Consider the following 24,197-nt stretch of genomic DNA (forward strand, 5'->3'; position numbering starts at 1 on the left):
TGATAGAGAGTAACACCAAACATCTGTATATAAATAAAGGGAGCAGCCTCTACTATCTTGGGCCCACCATGGTTACCGCAGCACTACACACGGGCTATTTTATATACAACTTTGAGAATTGAGGAGGAAATAGGCCAAAAAAAGAAATATTAGGTAAGGAAAGAAAACCATCTAGAGCGGAAAGGATTTTATATTGATATTAAATAAACGAGAATCATAGAATCTCAGGGTTGGAAGGGACCTCAGGAGGTCATCTAGTCCAACCCCCTGCTCAAAGCAGGACCAAACCCAACTAAATCATCCCAGCCAGGGCTTTGTCAAGCCTGACCTTAAAAACCTCTAAGGAAGGAGATTCCACCACCTCCCTAGGTAACCCATTCCAGTTCTTCACCACCCTACTAGTGAAAAAGTTTTTCCTAATATCCAGCCTAAACCTCCCCCTCTGCAACTTGAGACCATTACTCCTTGTTCTGTCATCTTCTACCACTGAGAACAGTCTAGATCCATCCTCTTTGGAACCCCCTTTCAGGTAGTTGAAAGCAGCTATCAAATCCCCCCTCATTCTTCTCTTCTGCAGACTAAACAATCCCAGTTCCCTCAGCCTCTCCTCATAAGTCATGTGCTTCAGCCCCCTAACCATTTTTGTTGCCCTCCGCTGGACTCTCTCCAATTTATCCACATCCTTCTTGTAGTGTGGGGCCCAAAACTGGACACAGTACTCCAAATGAGGCCTCACCAGTGCTGAGTAGAGGGGAATGATCACACACCTTGATCTGCTGGAAATGCCCCCTTATACAACCCAAAATGCCAAGGGCACACTGTTGACTCATATTCAGCTTTTCGTCCACCGTAACCCCTAGGTCCTTTTCTGCAATAGTGGGACTGGGATAGATTGATGGGATTGTATATGGAAGTTCAATTAAACAGACAGTAAAAGCTCCCCCCCCAGTCACATGGGCCTCAGGGAGCCATTAGGGGAGGCAGTAGCTAGGACTGTGTAACCTGGGGCTGGGCAGTGTCCATGTGGGACACTTCCTCCTCCCCTTTCCTAAACCCTTCCATGCAGGCCCTTGTTGCTGGCACAGAAAGGCCACCACATCCCACCCCAGTGACAGCCTTGTGTCAGTGCTCGCCATTAACCCTCTTCCCATTTACAGAATGACTCAGGGCAACAGTTTTCCACCTAAACAAGAACAATTTGCAGCAGGTCAAACGGTAGGAAAATATCCCAAATCTGAGGTGATTTTAAATTTACATTGGAGAACTAGAGAGAAAATGGGTCAAAAGCTGAGGTGGGGACTAGAGAACGTGTCAATAACTGGAGAGGACAGGGGATAAACCTGCCTGGATTTTATACCCACCCATGACAGTGGGGAATCGGGGAAAATTTTATCACTATGGAGCGAGCAGTAACAGACCCAGAGAAGATTTCACCCCCCCCCCGCCCCCAGATCCCTGGCTGCACAAAGATAGTTCAACACCCCCCCCCACACACACACACAGTCTGTCCCTGCCCCCCCCCCCATCTCAGGCTGATTTTTCCATTCCCCCCCCCCCACACCCAAGACACACGAAGGGGAACCCCTCCCCCCCCCAGCGCTGCCCCTGGGTCAGAGTCTGCCCGAGATGGAGGCAGGGTGAGGGCAGCAGCGCCATCGCTGTCCAAGCCCCGCCCAGGAGCAGGTCCCCAGGGGCTGCGAGACCTGCGGCTCCCGGAGCCTTGGTGCAGGGTCTCTGTCCTGCCCACCCCGCTGCCCCGAGGTCAGAGGTGGCGCCAAGCCCCAGCACGCCAAGCGCGTGCTTGGGGCGGCATGCCGCGGGGGGGGGGCGCTCTGCCGGTCGCCGGGAGGGTGGCAGGCAGGCTGCCTTCGGCGGCATGCCTGCAGAGGGTCCGCTGGTCCCGCGGCTTCGGTGGAGCCGCGGAACCAGCGGACCCTCCACAGGCACGCCTGCGGGAGGTCCACCGGAGCCGCGGAACCGGCGACCGGCAGAGCGCCCCCCTGCAGCATGCCGCCATGCTTGTGGCGACGAAATGTCTAGAGCCGCCCCCTGCCTGAGGTCTCTCCGGCCCCTGGGAGAAAGTCGGGCCGGGCACTGACAGCGCTTAAGGGCAGGTCTCTCCTGACCCAGCCCCACCGGGGCAGCAGCGGCTTGGCCTGTGCTCCCCTGCCCCTAGCTGTTCCGTGTCTCCTCCTTGTTCTTCAGACGTCCTCCTGCCCCACCCCGGGTGCTCCAGCCCCTACCCGGCTGCAGCCCGCCGCACTCACTGGCCAGGAGCCAACCTCGCCTCAGCGCCTCCTCCCGCGTTCCCTACACTCTGGGTCTGGGTCCTGCGAGCGGCGCTGGCAGGGGCCGATTCCGCAGCTCCGAGAATGAGTGCATGGCCCCGGCAGGCAGGAACGTGACCAAGTCTTGTGCCACGTGGGGAAGGGGCTAGAGAGGGAAAGCGGAGAGTAAGCTTGAAAAGAGTAGAGGAGGGTGCAGTTACCGTATTTCAGGTTCCCAAAGAGCGGACGGGGGAAGTTGGGAGGTTGTATTTGGGGGCTGTGTGCTGGAGGGGTGTGTGTGTGTGTGTGTGTACAGAAGGGGCAGGCACACTTTTTGGTCTGAGGGCTGCATTCAGTTTCAGAAATTGTATGGTGGGCTAGTTAGGGGAGGCTGTGCCTCCCCAAACAGCCAGGCATAGCCTGGCCCTCGCCCCCATCTGACACCCCCCCCCGGTATCTCACTCCCTGATGCCCCCCCCAGACTCCTGTCCCATCCAACCCCATTCCCTGATGGCCCCCTGGAACCCCTGCCCCATCCACCGCTCCCTGCTGCTCCCTGTCCCCTGACTGACCCCAGAACTCCCGCTCCTGACTGCCCCCCGCCGCCTCATCCAACATCTCCTCTCATTCCTGACTGCCCACCCCCGCAACCCCTGCCCCATCCAACTACCCCTTCTCCCTGACCACTCCTGGAACCCCTGCCCCAAACTGACCCCCCAGTGCCCCATCCAACCCCCCCCTCCTTCCTGACTGCCCCCCCAGGACCCCTGCCCCCATTCAACTCCTGTAGTCCCCACCCTCTGACTGCCCTGACCCCTATCCACCCCCCCAACCAACACCCTGAATTCCTCTGCTCCCTCTCCAACCGCCCCCCCCCCCCCCGCTCCCTGACCCCTTACCGCACTACCTGGAGTACCGGTGGCTGGCAGTGCTACAGCTGCGCCACCCAGAGCAGGCAGCTGCGGCGCCCGGCTGGAGCCAGCCATGCAACCGCTCAGCACAGAGCACCAGGTCAGGCTGGGCTCTGCAGATGCGCTGCCCCAGGAGCTTGCAGCGAGGGGCTGGGAGCTAGCCTCCTGGCCCAGGAGCTCAGGGGCCGGGCAGGAGGGTCCTGCTGGCCATAGTTTGCCCACCTCTGGTGTAGGAAGTGATTAGTCCCCTCTATTTGGCACTGGTGAGGCCACACCTGGAGTATTGCATCCAGTTTTTCCCCACCACTACAGGAGGGATGTGGACAAATTGGAGAGAGGCCAGCGGGGGGCAACAAAAATGATTAGGGGTCTGGGGCACATGACTTATGTGGCAAGGCTGAGGGAACTGGGTTTGTTTACTCTGCAGAAGAGAAGAGTGAGGGGGGATTTGATAGCAGCCTTCCACTACCTGAAGGGGGGTTCCAAAGAGGATGGAGCCTGGCTTTCTCAGTGGTGGCAGATGACAAAACAAGGAACAATGGTCTCAAGTTGCAGTGGGGGAGGTCTAGGTTGGATATTTGGAAACACTATGTCACTGGGAGGGTGGTGAAGCACTGGAATGGGTTACCTAGAGAGGTGGTGGAATCTCCATCCTTAGAGATTTTTAAGGCCCGGCTTGACAAAGCCTTGGCTGTTGGTCCTGCTTTGAGCAAGGGATTCGACTAGATGATCGCCTGAGGTTTCTTCCAACCCTAACCTTCTATGATGGGTACCTGGGGGTGCTGGAGGGGATACCTGGGGGGGGGTACTGGGAAGAGTACCTGGGAGTGCTGGAGGGATTAGGGTTGCTAGGTGTCTGGTTTTCAACCCAAATGCCTGGTCAAAAAGGGACCCCACCAGGTTGTTAAAAGTCCAGTCGGTGGCACAGCAGGACAAGGTAGGCTCCCTTCCTGCTGTGGCGCCATGTGGCTCCCAGAACCAGTGGCATGTCCCCCTCCAACTCTTATGCATAGGGGCAACCAGGGGTCTCCATGCGCTACCCCTGCCGCAAGAGCTGGCACTGCAGCTTCCATTGGCTGGGAACTGTGGCCAATGGGAGCTGCAGGGGTGGCTCCTGCAAATGAAGCCGCGTGCAGAACCACCTGGCTGCACCTCTGTGTAGGAGCCAGAAGGGGGAGATGCTACTGCTTCTGGGAGCTGCTTGATGTAAGTGCCGCCTGGAGCCTGCACCCCTGACCCTCTCCCACGCCTAGCCCTGATCCCCCTCCTGTCCACCTGTGACGTTATAAGTGTGATATAATATCTCATTGAAAGGTGACAGGGCCAGAAAGAGTTAATTAACTCATAGACTGACCTGACCCATGGGTGAACCTTGAGGACGGGTTAGGAAGATATGTAAATGACTACAGCTTTGAAATGCAAGTCTGCATTGTTAGAGGTAGAAGGGGAGATGTTTGCTCAGGTCGTGTGATGTCAGCAAACGAGTCTTGTCTATTGCTATAGTTTTAATTCAAAGATCAAAAAAGGAATATTAACATTTATGATGATACTTGAGTGAAATAGTATTATTGTCTATGTGTCTCTTTGAAGGTTGTGCTAACCTGTATCTGAACTGTTTAATGGATAAATTACTCTGTGCTAATTGCCAGGATGTTTGGGAGAAGGAGTTAAGCCTGTTGTTTTGTCAGGCCGAAAGGCTGCTGGAAATGTATAAGAAGCCTGGGACACGATCCTTCTTCATCTCAGATCTGCTTTGGGTTTCAAGAGCGGGAAACCTTAAGCCACAAGGATTGAGATCCCCAGTCATTGACTGGAGCCACCCTGAATATGGACATTGGACTATAACCTATGGACTATTTCTAAAAGGACTTTTGGCAACTACAAGCTCTACTCTGCTGTGTAGCTGAACCTCAAGAATTGAATTCAAGTCTGTCTGTATATTAATCTTTTAACCAACACTCTCTCTCTTTTCTTTTTTAATAAATTTTAGCTTAGTTAATAAGAATTGGCTGTGGCGTGTATTTTGGGTAAGATCTAAGTTATAATTGAACCTGGGTATGTGGCTGATCCTTTGGGATTGGAAGAACCTTTTCTTTTATATGATGAAGTAAGATTCTCAGGAATCATCATCATATCTGACAGGTGTGTCTGGATGGAGGCCTGAGGCTGGGCACTTTAAGGGAATTGCGTGGTTTGGACTTCTAAGTGACCAGTGAGGTACTGTAGAAGCTATTTTGTGCTGGTTGGTAAATCTAAGTATTGGAATAACCACCAGCATTTGGGGTTTGTCTGCCCCGTTTGGTTTGCAGTTCACCCTGATTGAGTGACCTCAGCTGGCTCCCACGGGCAGCACCGTCACACCACCAAAAACCTCAGTTCCAGCCCGGAGCACCCTCCTGCACCCCAAATCTGTCATCCACAGGCCCACCCCACAGCCCGCACCCCCAGCCGGGCCTTCATCTCCCCCCACGATGCCCCAACCCTGTGCCCCAGCCCAGAGCCCCCTCCCACACTCCAAACCCCTCAGCACCAGCCCCACTCTAGAGCCTGCACCCCTCAGCACCACAACCCCCTGCCCCAGCACAGTGAAAATGAAGCATCAGGGTGGGGAAAGTGAGCGACGGTGAGTGGGGGGGAAATGGAGTGAGCAGGGGAGGGGCCTTGCGGGAGGGAGGGAAGGAGGTTTGGTTTTGGTCTAGTAGAAAGTTGGCAACCGTAGGAGGGGTTTGTGTGTCCTGGGAGGGGTAACTGGAGGTGCTGTCAATGTTGATAAATGCAAAGTAATGCACATTGGAAAACATAATCCTAACTATACATATAAAATGATGGGTCTAAATTAGCTGTTACCACTCAAGAAAGAGATCTTGGAGTCATTGTGAATAGTTCTCTGAAAACATCCACTCCATGTGCAGTGGCAGTCAAATAAGCAAACAGAATGTTGGGAATCATTAGGAAAGGGATAGATAATAAGACAGAAAATATCGTATTGACTCTATATAAATCCATGGTATGCCCACATCTTGAATACTGCACCCAGATGGGGTCTCCCCATCTCAAAAAAGATATATTGGAATTGGAAAAGGTACAGAAGATGGCAACAAAGATGATTAGGGGTATGGAACGTCTTCCATATGAGGAGAGATTACTAAGACTGGGTCTTTTCGGCTTGGAAAAGAGACAGCTAAGGGGGGATATGATAGCGATCTATACAAATCATTACTGGTGTGGAGAAAGTAAATAAGGAAGTGTTATTTACACCTTCTCATAACACAAGAACCAGGTCATCAAATTAAAATAGGCAGCAGGTTTCGCACAAGGCACAGTCAACTCCTTGCCAGAGGATGTTGAGAAGGGCAAGACTATAACAGGGTTTAAAAAAGAACTAGATAAGTTCATGGAGGATAGGTCCATCAATGTCTGTTAGCCGGGATGGGCAGGGATGCAAAACCATGCTCTGAAATGTTCCTAGCCCATTTGCCAGAAGCTGGGAACGGGCAACAGGAGATGGATCACTTGATGATTACCTGTTCTGTTCATAGCCTCTGAAGCAGTGGTTCTCAACCAGGAGTCCGGGGCCCCCGGGGGGTGGGTGGTCACGAGCACGTTTCAGAGGGTCCTACAAATGGGACCAGCATTAGACTTGCAGAGGCCCAGGGCAGAAAGCCAAAGCCCCACTGCATGGGGCTGAAGCCCAGGGCCCTGAGCCCCGCCACATGGGGCTGAAGCCAAAGCCTGAGCAACTTCGTGGGGGCCAAGTGGTGTGGGGTCCAAGACAATTGTCTGCTTGCTACCCCCTAACGCTGGCCCTGGCTTTTATATGCAGAAAACCAGATGTGGCACAAGCGGGCAGTGGAGTTTTTTATATCATGTTGGGCGGGCCTCTGAAAGAAAAAGGTTGAGAACCCCTGGTCTGAAGCACCTCGCATTGGCTACTGTGGGAAGACAGGATATTGGGTTAGCTGGACCAGTGGCCTGACCTAGTATGGCTATTCTTATGTTGACAGCGAGCATGGTACTGTGCCAGCAGCCTGCTTACATAAAAAACGGTTACATACTGTGACGTTATAGATATAATTTGGGACCATATAGAACATGGCTGCAACCAAGGTCCTGTAGTGGCACCAAATCTTATGTAAAGGGGGTCATATAAGGTGTCCAAGACCAGGTTATGGGTTGCTGGTTATGATTATGCTGTCTGCATGCATGTGTCATTTTGTAGTTGAAGTTATGAATATTGGCTCTATAGTCTGTACTTCAAACTTACGCTATGCTTCTGGGAGACATCCCAGACACGTTGGTGTTAGCTCTGCCTAGCCTGCTTGATGGCCCATTAAGGACCATCAGCTACACAACTGACCCATTGAGAGAAGGCAGATACGTCTTGTAACTCAGCAAAGTGCAGGGACTTGTCCATGTGACTCCAGACTCCATTTTGCTGTAATTTTCCACAGTAAGGACAAAGAGGCTCTTAAACCTGGAAAAAACTATAAAAGGCCGATGCCTCATCTCTATCTTGTCTTCAATCCTGCTTCTTACCTCTGGAGGGACTTTGTTACAAACTGAAGCTCTGAACAAAGGACTGAATGACCCATCCCAGCGGGGGATGTTCCAGAGACTTGATTTGAACCTGCAGTTTATTCCATCACTGCTACAAGCCTGAACCAAGAACTTTGCCATTACTGTATATAATTGATTCCATTTAACCAATTCTAGCTCTCATCTGTATTTTTTTCCATTTATGAATAAACTTTTAGATTCTAAAGGATTGGCACCAGCATGATTTGTGGGTAAGATCTGATTTGTATATTGACCTGGGTCAGGGGCTTGATTCTTTGGGATCGAGAGAACCTTTTTCTTTTACTGGGGTATTGGTTTTCATAACCATTCATCCCCAGGACGGGTGGCACTGGTGGTGATACTGGGAAACTAGAGTGTCTAAGGGAATTGCTTGTGTGACTTGTGGTTAGCCAGTGGGGTGAGACCAAAGTCCTCTTTGTCTGGCTGGTTTGGTTTGCCTTAGAAGTGGAAAAACCCCAGCCTTGGGCTGTAACTGCCCTGTTTTAAGGCACCCATTGGGGGTGCCAACCAGCCTGGGGTTCCCTACTGTCTGGTGCCCGGTGCAGGTAACTGTATCAGCCCGAATCAGTGCCGGACTCCGGAGACATCGAACGCAAAGGCCACGGCGTTGCTGTCCATCTGTGCCGGCAGGCGGTCAACGAGCAGCTTCTAGCCGATCAGGAGTGGGACCGGTACCGATGCCCTTGGGACCTGGACCAGGACCGGTACCAGTGCTCCCGGGACCGGTGTCTTTGGGGAGCCTCCGGTGATGGCTGCCCTGTCTTCTCCTCGTGCCAGCCTTCGGGGGGTGCCGGAGAGCGGCATGCCCCTTCCACTAATTCTGCACATTGACTTGCCTCCGGTACTGAGACTTCCCTCTGAGACATGGGTAAATGGGAGTTCATGGACTCTGAGCTCGACCGGGACCAACGCCGGGAGCGATGCCGGGACGGTGTCCTCAAACGGCGCACCACTGCCGGCTTTCCCCTTGATGGCACCCTGGGCACGGGTACCGGAAGCTTCTCCCTGGTCGGGAGGGGGCTCGCCGATGATAACTCAAAGAGGTCCTTTGCTGCCTCAAAGGTGTCAGGCGTGGAGGGCTAATCGATTATGCCCTCGAGCCCTTCATCCGCACTGAGTTCACTTAGAGCTGGTGCCACCGGTGACGGCACCAGTACAGCGTTCAGCACGCTCTTCCTGGTGCCTGGGGCCTTAGATGGCGCCAGTCTGCTTTGAGGGGAACGTCCATGCCCTTCCTTTGGCTGTGCCTTGGGCTTCACCGGGGAGTGCCGGGGCCTACTTTGGCATTCTAAAGCCAACTGCTTGCGGTGCTTGGCTGGCATCGGGTCTCCTGATGACTCCGGGGTACTCCGCATCGAGGAAGCTGGAGCCGATGTCAGGCGCTCCAGGCCTGGTGCCTGCAGTGCGGCCTCCATCAACAACTGTTTCAGATGAAAGTCTCTCTTTCTTTGTTCTTGGCTTGAATGCCTTGCAAATCTTACACCGCTCCATTTGGTGTGCTTCCCCCAGGCAACGTAGACAGGAGTCGTGGGGGTCACTAACCAGCATAGGCTTGCGGCATATGCCACAAACCATAAACCCATGGGCCTGTGGCATACCACGCAGCCCGGGGCGGCTGCTGGAAGCCTCCAGGCACCTAATCTACTAAGTGTCCGCAACAAGGGAATGCTAACGAACTGATAACAGCTATGTAACTCTAATGCTAGGGGATTGCTTCTCGTAGGAGAGCAAGAGGCTGTTCCAACGCTGCCACAGATGGTAAGGAGGAACTGGAGGGGGTCGGGCCAGCGGGGGTATATATGCACGGTGCAGTGGCGCCTCTCAGGGGGGCCCCCTGCTGGCCTGATGGGAGCCGCTAAGGGAAAAAGTTTCCGACACTCATGCACGTGGCGCGCACACACCTAATTTGGAATGGACGTGAACAAGCACTCGAAGAACCACCAAAAATCACTAATAACAGAGCCCCGAAGAGTTTGTGTCTGCCAAGCTCCTTCACCCGCTTCCTACCAAGAACTAGGGGGGTCATAATACAAGAACTAGGGGTCACCAAATGAAATTAATAGGCAGCAGGTTTAAAACAAATAAAAGGAAGTTCTTCTTCACACAGCGCACAGTCAACTTGTGGAATTCCTTACCTGAGGAGGTTGTGAAGGTTAGGACTATAACAATGTTTAAAAGGGGACTGAATAAATTCATGGTAGCTAAGTCCATAAATGGCTATTAGCCAGGATGGGTAAGAATGGTGTCCCTAGCCTCTGTTCGTCAGCGGATGGAGATGGATGGCAGGAGAGAGATCACTTGATCATTGCCTGTTAGGTTCACTCCCTCTGGGGCACCTGGCATTGGCCACTGTCGGTAGACAGATACTGGGCTAGATGGACCTTTGGTCTGACCCGGTACAGCCTTTCTTATGTTCTTATGTTATGTTCTTACCAACACCCAGACAATGATTCTTTTTGACAATAATTTTTAATAAATCACAAAATAAAAAAGTTTGATTAAAAACAGAAAACACAAAACAGCAAAACCAGCAGGTGACATTAATTTCACATTCAGTCCCACCCCCACCCCAATCCACCTCCCAGCCACAGCAGGGGCCCATGGGAAGCTAAGAAAGGAATTCTCACTGAGATTGCAAGACAAGCTGGGAAAGCTCCAGTGGCTGGAGATGCTGAACCAGCCTGCGAGGAAGCCAGACATGGCCAGTGGGCCTATTGGGGAAGCCAGAGAACAATGGAAGGTTGGGAGGGTCTCATTGAACCTGGTAAGGGAGATCGGAGTGGGAAAAGCTGCAAGTGGACACGCACAGGAGTGGGAGACGTGTCCCCAGTCCAATATGTGCAGCTAGTCAGCTGCAAGGAGAGGCTCATGGCAGTGATATGGGTGTGTGTCACACTTTTGCTAGAGACAAAGTCCAAAGTGGCTGTGACATTTCTAACAGAGGGAGATGCCCTCGGGTTCAGTGCTTTACAGCATGAATACCTCAGCAACAAGCAACTCCACCTGACCTCACTGCTTGGAGGAAAAGCAGCTCTGGGAGAAGGTTTCAACTTACGCTCTGCAATGTCTTAGTCTCTCCTGTCTCAACATGTATAGCTACGATATTCCACAGTACCACTATGTCATTGGCTTTGATCATTCACATCTACCATAACACACTTGGCAAAACTGTGCTGGGCCTTCTCCAGCCCAGACACACAAGGATCCACATGGCTGCGGACTGAAGGCATGTGCAGTCAGGGCAGCTGCAGAATTTGGCATTATAGAGTCAGCCACCATTCTTTGTGAAGAGTCCTACAGACTTCTGCACCTGGAGGACAACTCCTGTTCTCAGAGGGCCACATGATCACAAGGAGACTCTGCACCTGGTCTGAGTCACACCACATTCATGAAGATGGTGCTGGTTAACAGAAAGCACCACCAAGGCAGTCACTTGTCAACACTGGCCAAGAGGTCTCCAGGGGCATTTACTGTCTCGTGTACCAGACTCTGAAGGCAGAGAAGACTCCACATAAACACAGAAGGCTTCGGTAAGTGCTGGCTGTGCATGCTTCCTGCTCTTGAAGAAGCCAGTAGCGGGTCTCTACCACCACCCCCACAGCTGAGCAGGTGGCAGGGATGAGGGGAAAATTGTTCCAGGTAGCTCGGGTTACAGTCACAATCAAGGCTAATTTTAGCCAATACAATCACCACTTCCAGGGAATATCTACAGGATGCAGAGCCTAGGGACCCGGCCCTGGTGCATGTTTGCCAAGTAACACCACCAGGCTAGTAACACAGACTACAATGGCCTGTTCCAAGCAGCTTCACAGAGGTTGGGGGACCTGGGGCACAAGGACTCAAAGCCATTCAGCATGGAATTCTTTGGCCAGAGCCAGGAGGCTGCATGAAGGTTTTAGCAGAAATAAATCTGGGTGAGTCTCACTCTCAGATACACCAGCTCTGCTCACTGACCACAATGGAGCATCACACCAACTCCAGGTCTAGATGGCCGCATCAGTCAGATGGATTCTGAGAATGGGAACTCTGGCAATGACATGAAGTGTCTGTGCCCCTCTTCCGCTCTTGGGGAAGCCACTGCCAGGCATGTCAATGATGGCTGTCCCCTTCCTCCCCCTAGGGGGCAGATATGGCCAGGGCTGTCAGTGATGGCTGTGCCCCACTAGAGGCAGGCATCGGCATGGGTATTGGTGATGGATGTGCTCCCTTCGGGGGCTACTAAATGGAGGTTTCATCGCACTTGGCCAGTGGAACCCCCGTCAGGTAGATCCGGGCTTGGTCTTTGTCCAGCTCACTGATGTAGAGGTGGGGGAAGCCGTTGAGGCTGCCATTCTTCTTAGCTGTAGCGAGCGGGTGGCGCTCATCTTCTGGGGAGCTGGGTGTGTGTGGCTCATGGCTGCAGCTAGTCGTATTCGACTGCATCAAATCCAGTCCATTTCTCTCACGGCTGAGCAGCTCCCTCTGGAGTCGCTCCCGTCGCTTCCTCTCGTAGATGAAGAAGCAGCCAGAGCCTGCAGCAAAGCCAAGGAAAAATGAGAGGATTCCCACCAGGACACTGTAGTTCCGCTCAGTTGTCTTCCAGGCGTTAGCAGAGCTGCTGCCCCTCACCAGGCTGTAGGAGGTGATCACACCCCCTGCTCCACCTTCCATGCACTCGCAGGTGTAATCACCAAGGGTCTCCTCTGTCACTGTGAACTCCAGCCCATCGCTGCGCAAGGAATACACAGTGGCATCCTGGGAAGGTTTCTGCCACATGCAGGTTGCCCAGGCTGATGGTGGAGTACAGGGGAGCACAACCCGGGCAGCCAGGGACACTGGCATCTCGACTGTAACAGGCACATCTGCAAGTGGGAGAGAAACATTGCATTGGGGCAGGAGCTGAACATGAGACAGGGCTCCTGCCATATGTGCTACTGATTCTCCATAGGCATGGGCAGCAGGAGAGAAGCATCCCCCAGCCGAGTCCCATGGAAATAACAAGGGGGCAGCCGTATCCCCTAGAGACAAAAGAAGAGGGTACGAAGCATATGGCACAGGGACACTGGGGAGGTGAACCCATAGCCTGGGTTCCTCAGGGAAAGCACAATTCTAGGATCCCCTCTTCGGTGGAGATCTTCCTTCTTCCTCTCTTCAGAATAAGCCCTCCCCCCATCCTCTTAGTCTTTCACAGGCCCCTCGCTATTGTACTGAAAGAAGCACCCTCCCAAACCCGAGTCATTCTATGCCCCTAACTCAGTCCAGAGCCACTCTGGTCTCCATGCCCCTTTCTCCCTACTGCCAGTATCTGCTGCACTGGCACACAACCTGCCTCCACTGGCCCAGGCTGGGGGAAGGTGCATGACCCCAAACCAGTGGCAAGGTGGTCAATCAGGGCTCAGTACAGGCTGGCGTCCTGACATGGCCCTTCTTCCCAGCTGCCACTGGTCCTGCCCCCTCCACAGCAGAGTCCCCCATGCACAACCCCTCCCCACCCAGTTAGTCTATGCAAAGCCAGGCGTGGCTGAGATGTGCTTCCCCCTTCAGATATGGGAACACTGATCTCTGAGCCACAGCCATGCTGCTCAGGAACCCCTCAGAGCGATACCCATCCAGGCCCTAACTCCCAAACTTCTCAGTGCTGGATGTGCTTCCAGCACTGAGCTGCCTTCAGGCCACATACCTTCTGTTCCCTGTGGACACAGTGTTAAGATGCTTAGAGACATGAGGTCCTGGAGTAACCTGAGATGAAGCAGAAAAGCAGAGATCATGATGAAGTTCAGTGGCTGCTGCAGCCTCATCAGGAAATGACCCACCCAGCCCAGGTTCCCGTGTGTAGGGGAGGCAAGTCTGGCTCTGCAGCAGGTGAGGAAGGGGGAAGCACATTGGGAGGGGGGATTCTAGACTAGGGGATAAGCCTCCATTTCTGAGCAGCAAACTGTTACATAGGGGGTCTTAGAGAGGAACCCAAACGGCAGGAAATCCAGGGACAGAAATTAAAACTTCCAGTATCTGCAATGGACAGAGGTTACCAGGCTACCATAGGATCAGAGCTTAACCCTGCCTGGGGACTGCCCTTCCCTGGGCTGAGGTCAGTTACTAGGAGGACTGAGAAGTGCTGTTTTCTAGGGGTTTACCTGCCCTATCTATCTCACTACCACCAGAAAACTGCCCTGCGCTCTGGTTTGTTTTCAGACACACACAATGATACCAACACCAGGTTGAAAAGGAGGCAAGCTGGCCAGGAGTGTGTGTCTACTGGGAAAGGGGGAGTGAGAGGAAAGTAACTGGGGCTGTCAGGAATGGGGATGTTGGCTGGTGGCAAAGGAGTGGGAGCAGGCTCAGGAAGGAATCATTCCCAGCAGAGGCTTGCAGCACTTTGTGCAGGGTCTAAGGATCTCAAAACATTTTATAGACTGACTGTCCTGTAATACAGTGAGCCTACAGCATTGCGCCTGGTGCAAGACATGAGGCCTGGACCAGCTGTGAACCAAAGTCAGGCCATGTATTACAGCACATGCCTATAAGTTCACTGTCAGGTAGATTAACTTGGCGACGGTGCTGCTAGCATTGCTAAAACACACAATATTTATGTAAACACATTCCAAAAGGCTAGCACAATTACTCCCCAACCTACCACAAGATAAGATGGTTTGACAGAAGTGATGAATAAGGCTGCTTTGTCTGAAACATCAGAAGAAAGGTACAAGGGGAGGTAATAAACAGATGACAAGAAACATGTAAGGTGGTAATGTAAGTTGTTTACCCCAGTTGGATGTCTCAGTCTATAAATGTTGGGATATCTCCCTATACCCTTTGTGTGGCTGAGGGGACAGCAGAAACGCCTACTGCTGACTGAGCCCTGGCCCTAGAGAGAGAAGGGCTACATGGAGGGTCACAGTGAGCCTCTTAGGCTAGCATAAACTGCCTGGAAGCGCAGGATCCATGGGGACAAGGTTGGAGCTCTGCCACAATAGTTAAGACCCCGGCAGACTGTGAAGAGCTACAAAAGGATCTCTCAAAACTAGGTGACTGGGCAACAAAATGGCAGATGAAATTCACTGCTGATAAATGCAAAGTCATGCACATTGGAAAGCATAATCACAACTAGACATACAAACTGATGGGGTCTAAATTAGCTGTTACCACTCAAGAAAGATCTTGGAGTCATTGTGGATAGTTCTCTGAAAACATCCACTCAATGTGCAGCAGCAGTCAAAAAAGCGAACAGAATGCTGGGAATAATTAAGAAAGGGATAGATAATAGGACAGAAAATATCATGCTGCCTCTATATAAATCCATGGTACGCCCACATCTTGAATACTGTGTGCAGATGTGGTCATGCCATCTCAAAAAAGATACATTGGAACTGGAAAAGGTTCAGAAAAGGGCAACACAAATGATTAGGGGTATAGAACAGCTTTCATATGAGGCAAGATTAATAAGACTGGGACTTTTCAGCTTGGAAAAGAGATGGCTAAGGGGAGATATGATTGAGGTCTATAAAATCATGACTGGTGTAGAGAAAGTAGATAAGGAAGTGTTGTTTACTACGTCTCATAACACAAGAACTAGGGGTCACCAAATGAAATTAATAGGCAGCAGGTTTAAAACAAATAAAAGGAAGTATTCCTTCACACAATGCAGTGTCAACCTGTGGAACTCCTTGCCAGAGGGTGTTGTGATGGTCAAGATCATAACAGGGTTCAAAAAAGAACTAGATAAATTCATGGAGGATAGGTCCATCAATGGCTATTAGCCAAGATGGGAAGGAATGGTGTCCCCTAGCCTCTGTTTGCCAGAAGCTAGGAATGAGCGACAGGAGATGGGTCACTTGATGATTACTTGTTCTGTTCATTCCCTTGTCTGCTACCTGTTGGCTGGATCAGCCTGAAACCAGCCAAATCTAGGAGTTATTTTGGGACAGGTCTCTGGCCTGTGTTATACAGGAGGTCAGACTAGATGATCCCAATGGTACCTTCTATGATGGGACATGCCCCATTCCAGTGACAGCAAGCCTAATGAGCATTACTGCACTTAGGCAAAGCCAATTAGGTGCACTTGCAGAGCATGCTCTATCTGGAGAAGGTGAAGCTTGTCACAGAGCAGGGGGGAAGCTTGCCCAAGAGTCAAGGCTGCTAGAGACTTCCAGGGAGCCCAGCCCGAGGCAGTGACCAGACTTCCTTTCCCTCCCAGTTTAGGGCAGTCAAACACTGCAGCCCAGGGAGGGACTCTGGACGTCTGCTCTCCTGAGGACCTGCACCAGGGACTGGAGGTAATTATACTCTGAAAGCACCCTGGGAGTGAGGTCAAGTCCTGCAGGGAACAGTGAGTGAGGGTTCTGGGGGGACTCAAGAGCAAGAGGCAATAGCTGAGCCCAGGCTGATACCTTCTGGCCATGGAATCTATGAATCAATCATACAGATATGGAAACAGCTGAAGACTGAGTTGCTGAGGTGAGCGATGACCACCGCCATACATTCTGTAAATGTCCCTGGGTCTGATGAAAGGCCAAAATGGAGTTGTGGTCTCCTGCTACAAATCTTAAGTATTTCCTGTGGCCCAGGTGAATTGAAACATGGAAATAGGCATCCTGCATGTCAGCTTACCAGTTGTTGAGATCTGGAAATAGGTTAATAGAGACAAGGAATATCATACTGAACGTTATCTTTCTGATAAAGTTGTTTAACTTTCTTAAGTCCAGGATAGGCCTCAGTCCCCCTCTTTCTTGGAAATACTGAAAGTAGAATCCCTACCTTTCTTCTGTGCTGTAAAGGGGCCTCCTCTATAGCTCCAAGACCTAAAAGAGACTGCACCTCCTGCAGCACTATGGTCTCATGAGAGGGGTACCTGAACAGGGATGGGGGTAGGACAAGGACTGAAATCGGATGATGCATCCCCATTCCAAGTGTCTAAAACCCCATGATCACTAGTTATGGAGTTGCAGACACATAGGAATTGGAGAGGAGGTGCCCAAAGAAAGGGATGGGTTGGGAAGATCCTGGATATTCAGCTCTCAAAGCAGTCAAGTCAGCTGCTTTGAAAGGCCACAAAGACAGATGCTGCAGGGATTCGCCTCAGAAATTGGTGATCTTTCTTTGAGGAGTCACAGTTAGTACAGCTGTTCTTAGATAAAAATGCTTAGTAGTTTGCTATTTGCATTTATAGGCTAGTCGCTGAGTATGCCTCCCTACCCAACAAGTCTAGTCTTTCTGGCTCCTTATATTTTGGTGTGGCTTTGAACTGCTCTCAGCCTGATTTATCCTTGCCAAGCCAGAACCAGGGAACACAGCACAAGGTGAGCAAAAATTCTGTTGGAATCCCTGTGAGAGCACATGGTGTTTGTGATCCATCCTCTGCAAAATAGGTGTCAGGGAAGCAGGTGTCTGCCAAAGGAGTTTGGCCAGGTCCTAGAATGCCTTGTCTCTAGGCACTGTTACAGCCACCTGCAGGATTTCTAGCAACCTCCATCTGAGGGGGATGGAGGCATCCATCTCTTGAGCTGACCTGACTTGAAATCCTGGGAGGTGCACAGGCTGCCTTGAGCCTGTTTCTGAAATGTCACAGAAAGGCTACTGAGGCTCATCCATGACTCTGATCACTACCCCGTGCTGCTCATCCCCATGAGAACTGATGCTGCTGCCAGGACTGACCCTGAACAGATCAGTACTGACTAAAGGGCTTTGGGAGTGAGACTGAAGAAGTCTGGGGCAGTGGTGGTTGTGACCTAGCGACTACTTGGTGTCAATAGGCAGAGGGCACAAGTGGGGGCATAAGGGTTACAGGGATGGTTTGGTATTTGCAGACTAGTTTGGTCATGTCAGGTCATAGAATCATAGAATATCAGGGTTGGAAGAGACCTCAGGAGGTCATCTAGTCCAACCCCCTGCTCAAAGCAGGACCAGTTCCCAACTAAATCGTCCTAGCCAGGGCTTTGTCAAGACCTACCTTAAAAACCTCTAAGGAAGGAGATTCCACCACCTCCCTAGGTAACCCATTCCAGTGCTCCACCACCCTCGTAGTGAAAAAGTTTTTCCTAATATCCAACCTAAACCTCCCACACTGAAACTTGAGACCATTACTCCTTGTACTGCCATCTGGTACCACTGAGAACAGACTCGAGCCATCCTCTTTGGAATCCCCTTTCAGGTAGTTGAAAGCAGCTATCATATCCCCCCTCATTCTTTTCTTCTGCAGACTAAACAAGCCCAGTTCCCTCAGCCTCTCCTCATAAGTCATGATTTGCTCCAGCCCCCTAATCATTTTTGTTGCCCTCTGCTGGACTCTTTCCAATTTTTCCACATCCTTCTTGTAGTCTGGGGCCCAAAACTGGACATAGTACTCCAGATGAGGCCTCATCAATGTCAAATAGAGGGGAATGATCATGTCCCTCGATCTGCTGGCAATGCCCCTACTTATACAGCCCCAAACTTTTTGAAGTGATAATTAAGATGGCCCATAGAAGGTATGAGGAGAACTTAACATAGGGAAATAGATTCAATTAGTGTAATGACCCAACCATTCCCAGACTCTGTTTAGGCCAGAGTTAATTGTATCTAATTTGCATATTAATTCAAGTTCAGCAGTTTCTCTTTGGAGTCTGTTTTTGAAGTTTTTTTGTTGCAAAATTGCCACCTTCAAGTCTGTCACTGTCAAAAGCCAGTGGGAGAACACTTCAACCTCTCTAACCACTCAGTGACAGACTTAAAGGTGGCAATTTTGCAACAAAAAAACTTCAAAAACAGACTCAAAAGAGAAACTGCTGAACTTGAATTAATATGCAAATTAGATACAATTAACTCTGGCCTAAACAGAGACTGGGAATGGTTGGGTCATTACACTAATTGAATCTATTTCCCTATGTTAAGTTCTCCTCACATCTTCTATGGGCCATCTTAATTATCACTTCAAAAAAAGTATTTTTCCTCCTGCTGATGATAGCTCATCTCAATTGATTAGACTTTTCCTGTTGTTATGCATACTTCCACCTTTTCATGTTCTCTGTATGTATAAATATCTCCTGTCTGTGTGTTCCATTTTATGCATCCGAAGAAGTGAGCTGTAGCTCACGAAAGCTCATGCTAAAATAAATTTGTTAGTCTTTAAGGTGCCACAAGTACTCCTGTTCTTTTTGCGGATACAGACTAACACGGCTGCTACTCTGAAGCCCCAAATGTCGTTAGCCTTCTTGGCAACAAGGGCACACTGTTGACTCATATTCAGCTTCTCATCCACTATAACCCCTAGGTCCTTTTCTGCAGAACTGCTGCCTAGCCATTCGGTCCCTAGTCTGTAGCAGTGCATTGGATTCTTCCGTTCTAAGTGCAGGACTCTGCACTTGTCCTTGTTGAACCTCATCAGATTTCTTTTGGCCCAATCTTCTAATTTGTCTAGGTCCCTCTGTATCCTATCCCTACCCTCCAGCGAATCTACCTCTCCCCCCATCTTAGTGTCATCTGCAAACTTGCTGAAGGTGCAGTCCACGCCATCCTCCAGATCATTAATGAAGATATTGAACAAAACCGGCCCCAGGAACGACCCTTGGGGCACTCCACTTGTAACCAGCTGCCAACTAGACATGGAGCCGTTGATCACTACCCATTGAGCCTGATGCTCTAGCCAGTTTTCTATCCACCTTATAGTCTATTCATCCAGCCCATACTTCTTTAACTTGCTGGCACAAATACTGTGGGAGACCATATCAAAAGCTTTGCTAAAGTCAAGGAATAACACGTCCACTGCTTTCCCCTCATCCACAGAGCCAGTTATCTCATCATAGAAGGCAATTAGGTTAGTCAGGCATGACTTGCCCTTGGTGAATCCATGCTGTTCCTGATCACTTTCCTCTCCTCTAAGTGCTTCAGAATTGATTCCTTGAGGACCTGCTCCATGATTTTTCCAGGGACTGGCCTGTAGTTCCCCGGATCCTTCTTATTCCCTTTTTTAAAGATGGGCACTACAGTAGCCTTTTTCCAGTCATCTGGGACCTCCCTCGTTCGCCTTGAGTTTTCAAAGATAATGGCCAATGGCTCTGCAATCACATCCGCCAACTCCTTTAGCACCCTCGGATGCAGCGCATCCAGCCCCATGGACTTGTGCTCGTCCAGTTTTTCTAAATAGTCCCGAACCACTTCTTGCTCCACAGAGGCCTGGTTACCGTCTCCCCATACTGTGCTGCCCAGTGCAGCAGTCTGGGAGCTAACCTTGTTTGTGAAGACAGAGCCAAAGAAGAAGTGGGTATTCACCCACGAAAGCTCATGCTGCAAAACGTCTGTTAGTCTATAAGGTGCCACAGGATTCTTTGCTGCTTCAAAAAAATCATTGAGTACATTAGCTTTTTTCACATCCTCTGTCACTAGGTTGCCTTCCTCATTCAGTAAGGGGCCCACACTTTCCTTGACTTTCTTCTTGTTGCTAACATACCTGAAGAAACCCTTCTTGTTACTCTTAACATCTCTTGCTAGCTGCAACTCCAAGTGTGATTTGGCCTTCCTGATTTCACTCCTGCATGCCTGAACAATACTTTTATACTCCTCCCTGGTCATTTGTCCAAGCTTCCACTTCTTATAAGCTTCTTTTTTGCGTTTAAGATCAGCAAGGATTTCACTGTTAAGCCAAGCTGGTCACCTGCCATATTTACTATTCTTTCTACACATCGGGATGTTTTTTTCCTGCAACCTCAATAAGGATTCTTTAAAATACAGCCAGCTCTCCTGGACTCCTTTCCCCCTCATGTTATTTTCCCAACGGATCCTGCCCATCAGCTCCCTGAGGGAGTCAAAGTCTGCTTTTCTGAAGTCCAGGGTCCGTATTCTGCTGCTCTCCTTTCTTCCTTGTGTCAGGATCCTGAACTCGACCATCTCATGGTCACTGCCTCCCAGGTTCCCATCCACTTTTGCTTCCCCTACTAACTCTTCTCTGTTTGTGAGCAGCAGGTCAAGAAGAGCTCTGCCCCTAGTTGGTTCCTCCAGCACTTGCACCAGGAAATTGTCCCCTACACTTTCCAACAACTTCCTGGATTGTCTGTGCACTGCTGTATTGCTCTCCCAGCAGATATCAGGATGATTAAAGTCTCCCATGAGAACCAGGGCCTGCGATCTAGTAACTTCTGCTAGTTGCCGGAAGAAAGCCTCGTCCACCTCATCCCCCTGGTCTGGTGGTCTATAGCAGACTCCCACCATGACATCACCCTTGTTGCTCACACTTCTAAACTTAATCCAGAGACTCTCAGGTTTTTCTGCAGTTTCATACCGGAGCTCTGAGCAGTCATACTGCTCTCTTACATACAATGCAACTCCCCCACCTTTTCTGCCCTGCATGTCCTTCCTGAACAGTTTAGATCCATTCATGACAGTACTCCAGTCATGTGAGTTATCCCACCAAGTCTCTGTTATTCCAATCACAACATAGTTCCTTGACTGTGCCAGGACTTCCAGTTCTACCTGCTTGTTTACAATACTTCTTGTATTTGTGTATAGGCACTTAACATAACTCGCTGATTGTCCCGCTTTCTCAGTCTGAGACAGGAGTCCTCCCCTCTTGCATTCTCCTGCTCCTGCTTCCTCCTGGTATCCCATTTCCCCACTTACCTCAGGGCTTTGGTCTCCTTCCCCTGGTGAACCTAGTTTAAAGCCCTCCTCACTAGGTTAGCCAGCCTGCTTGCGAAGATGCTCTTCCCTCTCTTCATTAGGTGGAGCCCGTCTCTGCCTAGCAATCCTCCTTCTTGAAACACCATCCCATGGTTGAAGAATCCAAAACCTTCTCTCCGACACCACCTGCGTAGCCATTCGTTGACTTCCACAATTCGACGATCCCTACCCAGGCCTTTTCCCTGCACAGGGAGGATGGATGAGAACACCACTTGCGCCTCAAACTCCTTTATCTTTCTTCCTAGTGCCATGTAGTCTGCAGTGATCCACTCAAGGTCATTCTTGGCAGTATCATTGGTGCCCACATGGAGAAGGAGGAAGGGGTAGCGATCCGAGGGCTTGATGAGTCTCAGCAGTCTCTCCGTCACATCGTGAATCCTAGCTCCTGGCAAGCAGCAGACCTCTCGGTTTTCTCGGTCGGGGCGGCAGATAGATGACTCAGTCCCCCTGAGGAGGGAGTCCCCAACCACCACCACCCTCCTCCTTCTCTTGGGAGTGGTGGTCGTGGAACCCCCATCCCTAGGACAATACATCTCATGCCTTCCAATCGGTGGAGTCTCCTTCTGCTCCCTTCTCTCAGATGTATCATCTACTCCACTCTCCACATTAGTACCTGTGGAGAGAACATGAAAACGGTTGCTCATCTGTATCTCCATTGCTGGTACATGGACGCTCCTCTTTCTTCTTCTGGAGGTCACATGCTGCCAAATTTCTTCACCGTCCCTCTCTCCCCTCTGCACAGCCTGCTCCGATTCTTCAGGACGTTGTGCCCATAGAAGCATATCCTGATGTCTGTCCAAGAAATCTTCATTTTCTCTTATGCAAACGCAGTGTCGATACTTGTTGCTCCAGACCTCGAACCTTCTCTTCCAATATGGAGACTAGCTTGCACTTTGTACAGACAAAGTCGCTTCTATCCTGTGGAAGAAAGACAAACATGGCACACCCTGTGCAGGATACAACAGCTAAACGCTCACCTTCCATAATTTCTTTCTTCTAAGAGCTTCCTCAGCTGTTGCAGCAACTCACAGAAGCCTATAAGATGAAAGCCTCAGTGTGCTCTCCCCAGGCAAACTCCCTCTGTTAGTCTCCGCTGTTCGCCGCTGACTGCCTTTTTATAGCAGTCAGGCCCACTCAAGGCCCAACTGGAACAAAGCACTCCCAATTCACACTGTTCAAACAATCAAACAATCAAGCACACAGTCAAACTGACAAACTGTCCCCTGCAACAGACACTCAGATACTCACCAACACAGCCCCCCTAATGCAGCACTTCGTGTACCTCCTCTCGGACAGATCCCAGGCAAACTCCCTCTGTTAGCCTCCACTGTTACAGAGGGAGAAAATACAGTGGAAATACAATGGCCAGAATCCCCATGAGAGGCTGAGGTGCACTTCTTGGGTCCTGACACAGTCTTTACTTTGACAACAGGAAGTTTTCATGTCCTTGAAGGGTGGCCTTAGGGAAGGAGAGCGATACCTCTTCTCTCTTTGGTTTTTTTTGCCTTTCTGAGAGTAAGGCTATGGCTACGCTATCGCCAGATCAATGCTCCAGTAATTAGCGGGTCTAGTGAAGACCCACAAAGTCGACGGCAGAGCGCTCTGTGGTTGACCCCGGTATTCCACAGGGAACGAGAAGTGTAAGGTAAGTGTAGCGCAGTGTAGCCACCGCAGTAAGTTGACCTAAGCTACATTGACTCCAACTATGTTATTCACATAGCTGGAACTGTGTAATGTAAGTCAACTTACCGCGGTAGTGTAGACATAGCCTCAGAAGCGGAAGAAGGAGCAGCCGGAGCACTTCTGTAGGAGGAGTAATCAGCTTGCTCAGGTCCACAATGGTCTGGATCTGAGTTTGAATGCATAGATTTTTCCACAAGGTATTCCCTCAGATGAGGCTCATGGTATTTCAACTTTCTCCTAGTAGAGAACTTGCAGATGCTGCTCTTGTCTCTTACATATCCAAATGAAGCAATGAGCGCATAACTGCCTCATATGAAGAATTCTTTTCTCCATAGTAATGTAGTACTGGAGCACCACCTCCAAAAACAAAGAAAAGCTTTCCCACCCAGGAACAGATAAAGGAAACAAACACCATCCATTTACTCTAAGCCTAAACACTCAACTATTTACACATGAAAAGAGTAATGAGAAGCTAGGTGGAAAAGTGAGCTTGAGGCTCACAAGGAGCTCCAACTTATAGCCACAGGCGGTGAGTAGAACCGAGAAGGGTCAGGACAGCCCAGGCCTTTATGCCCTTGGAGGCATGGGGACACTCAGGGGACCAGGGCCGGCTTTAAGCTGATTCCCCAGAATCGGGCCCTGCACCTTAGGCATCTTTTTAATTTTTTTTTTAAACTTACCCGGCGGGAGTGCGTGTGTGTGTGTGTGGTCTGCTCCAGGGCTCCGGCAGCATTTCAGTGGTGGTGGGGGTCCACTCCGGGGCTTTGGTGGCATTTCAGTGGCGGGGGGGTCCGTCAGTGCTGCAGAAGACCCGTAGCGGACCCCCCGTCACCGAAGTGCCACCAAAGCCCCGGACTGCCGCCGGGTATTCGAATTGGGCCCCGCCCTTCATAAAGCCGGCCCTGCAAGGGACATATGGCACCCCAACAAGTACTGCCGACTAAAATTCTTTGGCTCAAGTATCTTGGGCATGAACACAACTGAGGTGGATCAATTCATACACAATCACTTGAAGCAGACCAATAATATAGACTAGTAGACTGAGACCTATGTATGACATTTGTGCTTTTGGCAGATGTGTTTCTGGTCTTGATCAAAGGGAGAATGTCTTGCAGGCAAGACAAATAGCTTT

The 24,197-nt window shown here is 50.5% G+C and overlaps 1 protein-coding gene across 2 annotated transcripts in view; it reads right to left on the reverse strand.

Annotated features, from left to right (window-relative positions):
- Positions 1 to 10,291: 10,291 nt before the first annotated feature.
- The window catches only part of SEMA4F (ssemaphorin 4F), a 158,981-nt gene continuing 145,075 nt past the window's right edge, over positions 10,292 to 24,197 (reverse strand). For both annotated transcript variants that reach the window (XM_045018811.1, XM_045018810.1), the window contains exons 13-14: positions 13,416 to 13,474; positions 10,292 to 12,597 (exon numbers count right to left, since the gene is read on the reverse strand). In XM_045018811.1, coding sequence (XP_044874746.1) covers positions 11,975 to 12,597; positions 13,416 to 13,474 — 682 coding nt within the window. In that variant the 3' untranslated portion in view covers positions 10,292 to 11,974. The remainder of the gene's footprint in view (positions 12,598 to 13,415; positions 13,475 to 24,197) is intronic.

This window comes from Mauremys mutica, chromosome 5 (assembly GCF_020497125.1).
Source record: "Mauremys mutica isolate MM-2020 ecotype Southern chromosome 5, ASM2049712v1, whole genome shotgun sequence".
Classification (NCBI taxonomy): domain Eukaryota; kingdom Metazoa; phylum Chordata; order Testudines; family Geoemydidae; genus Mauremys; species Mauremys mutica.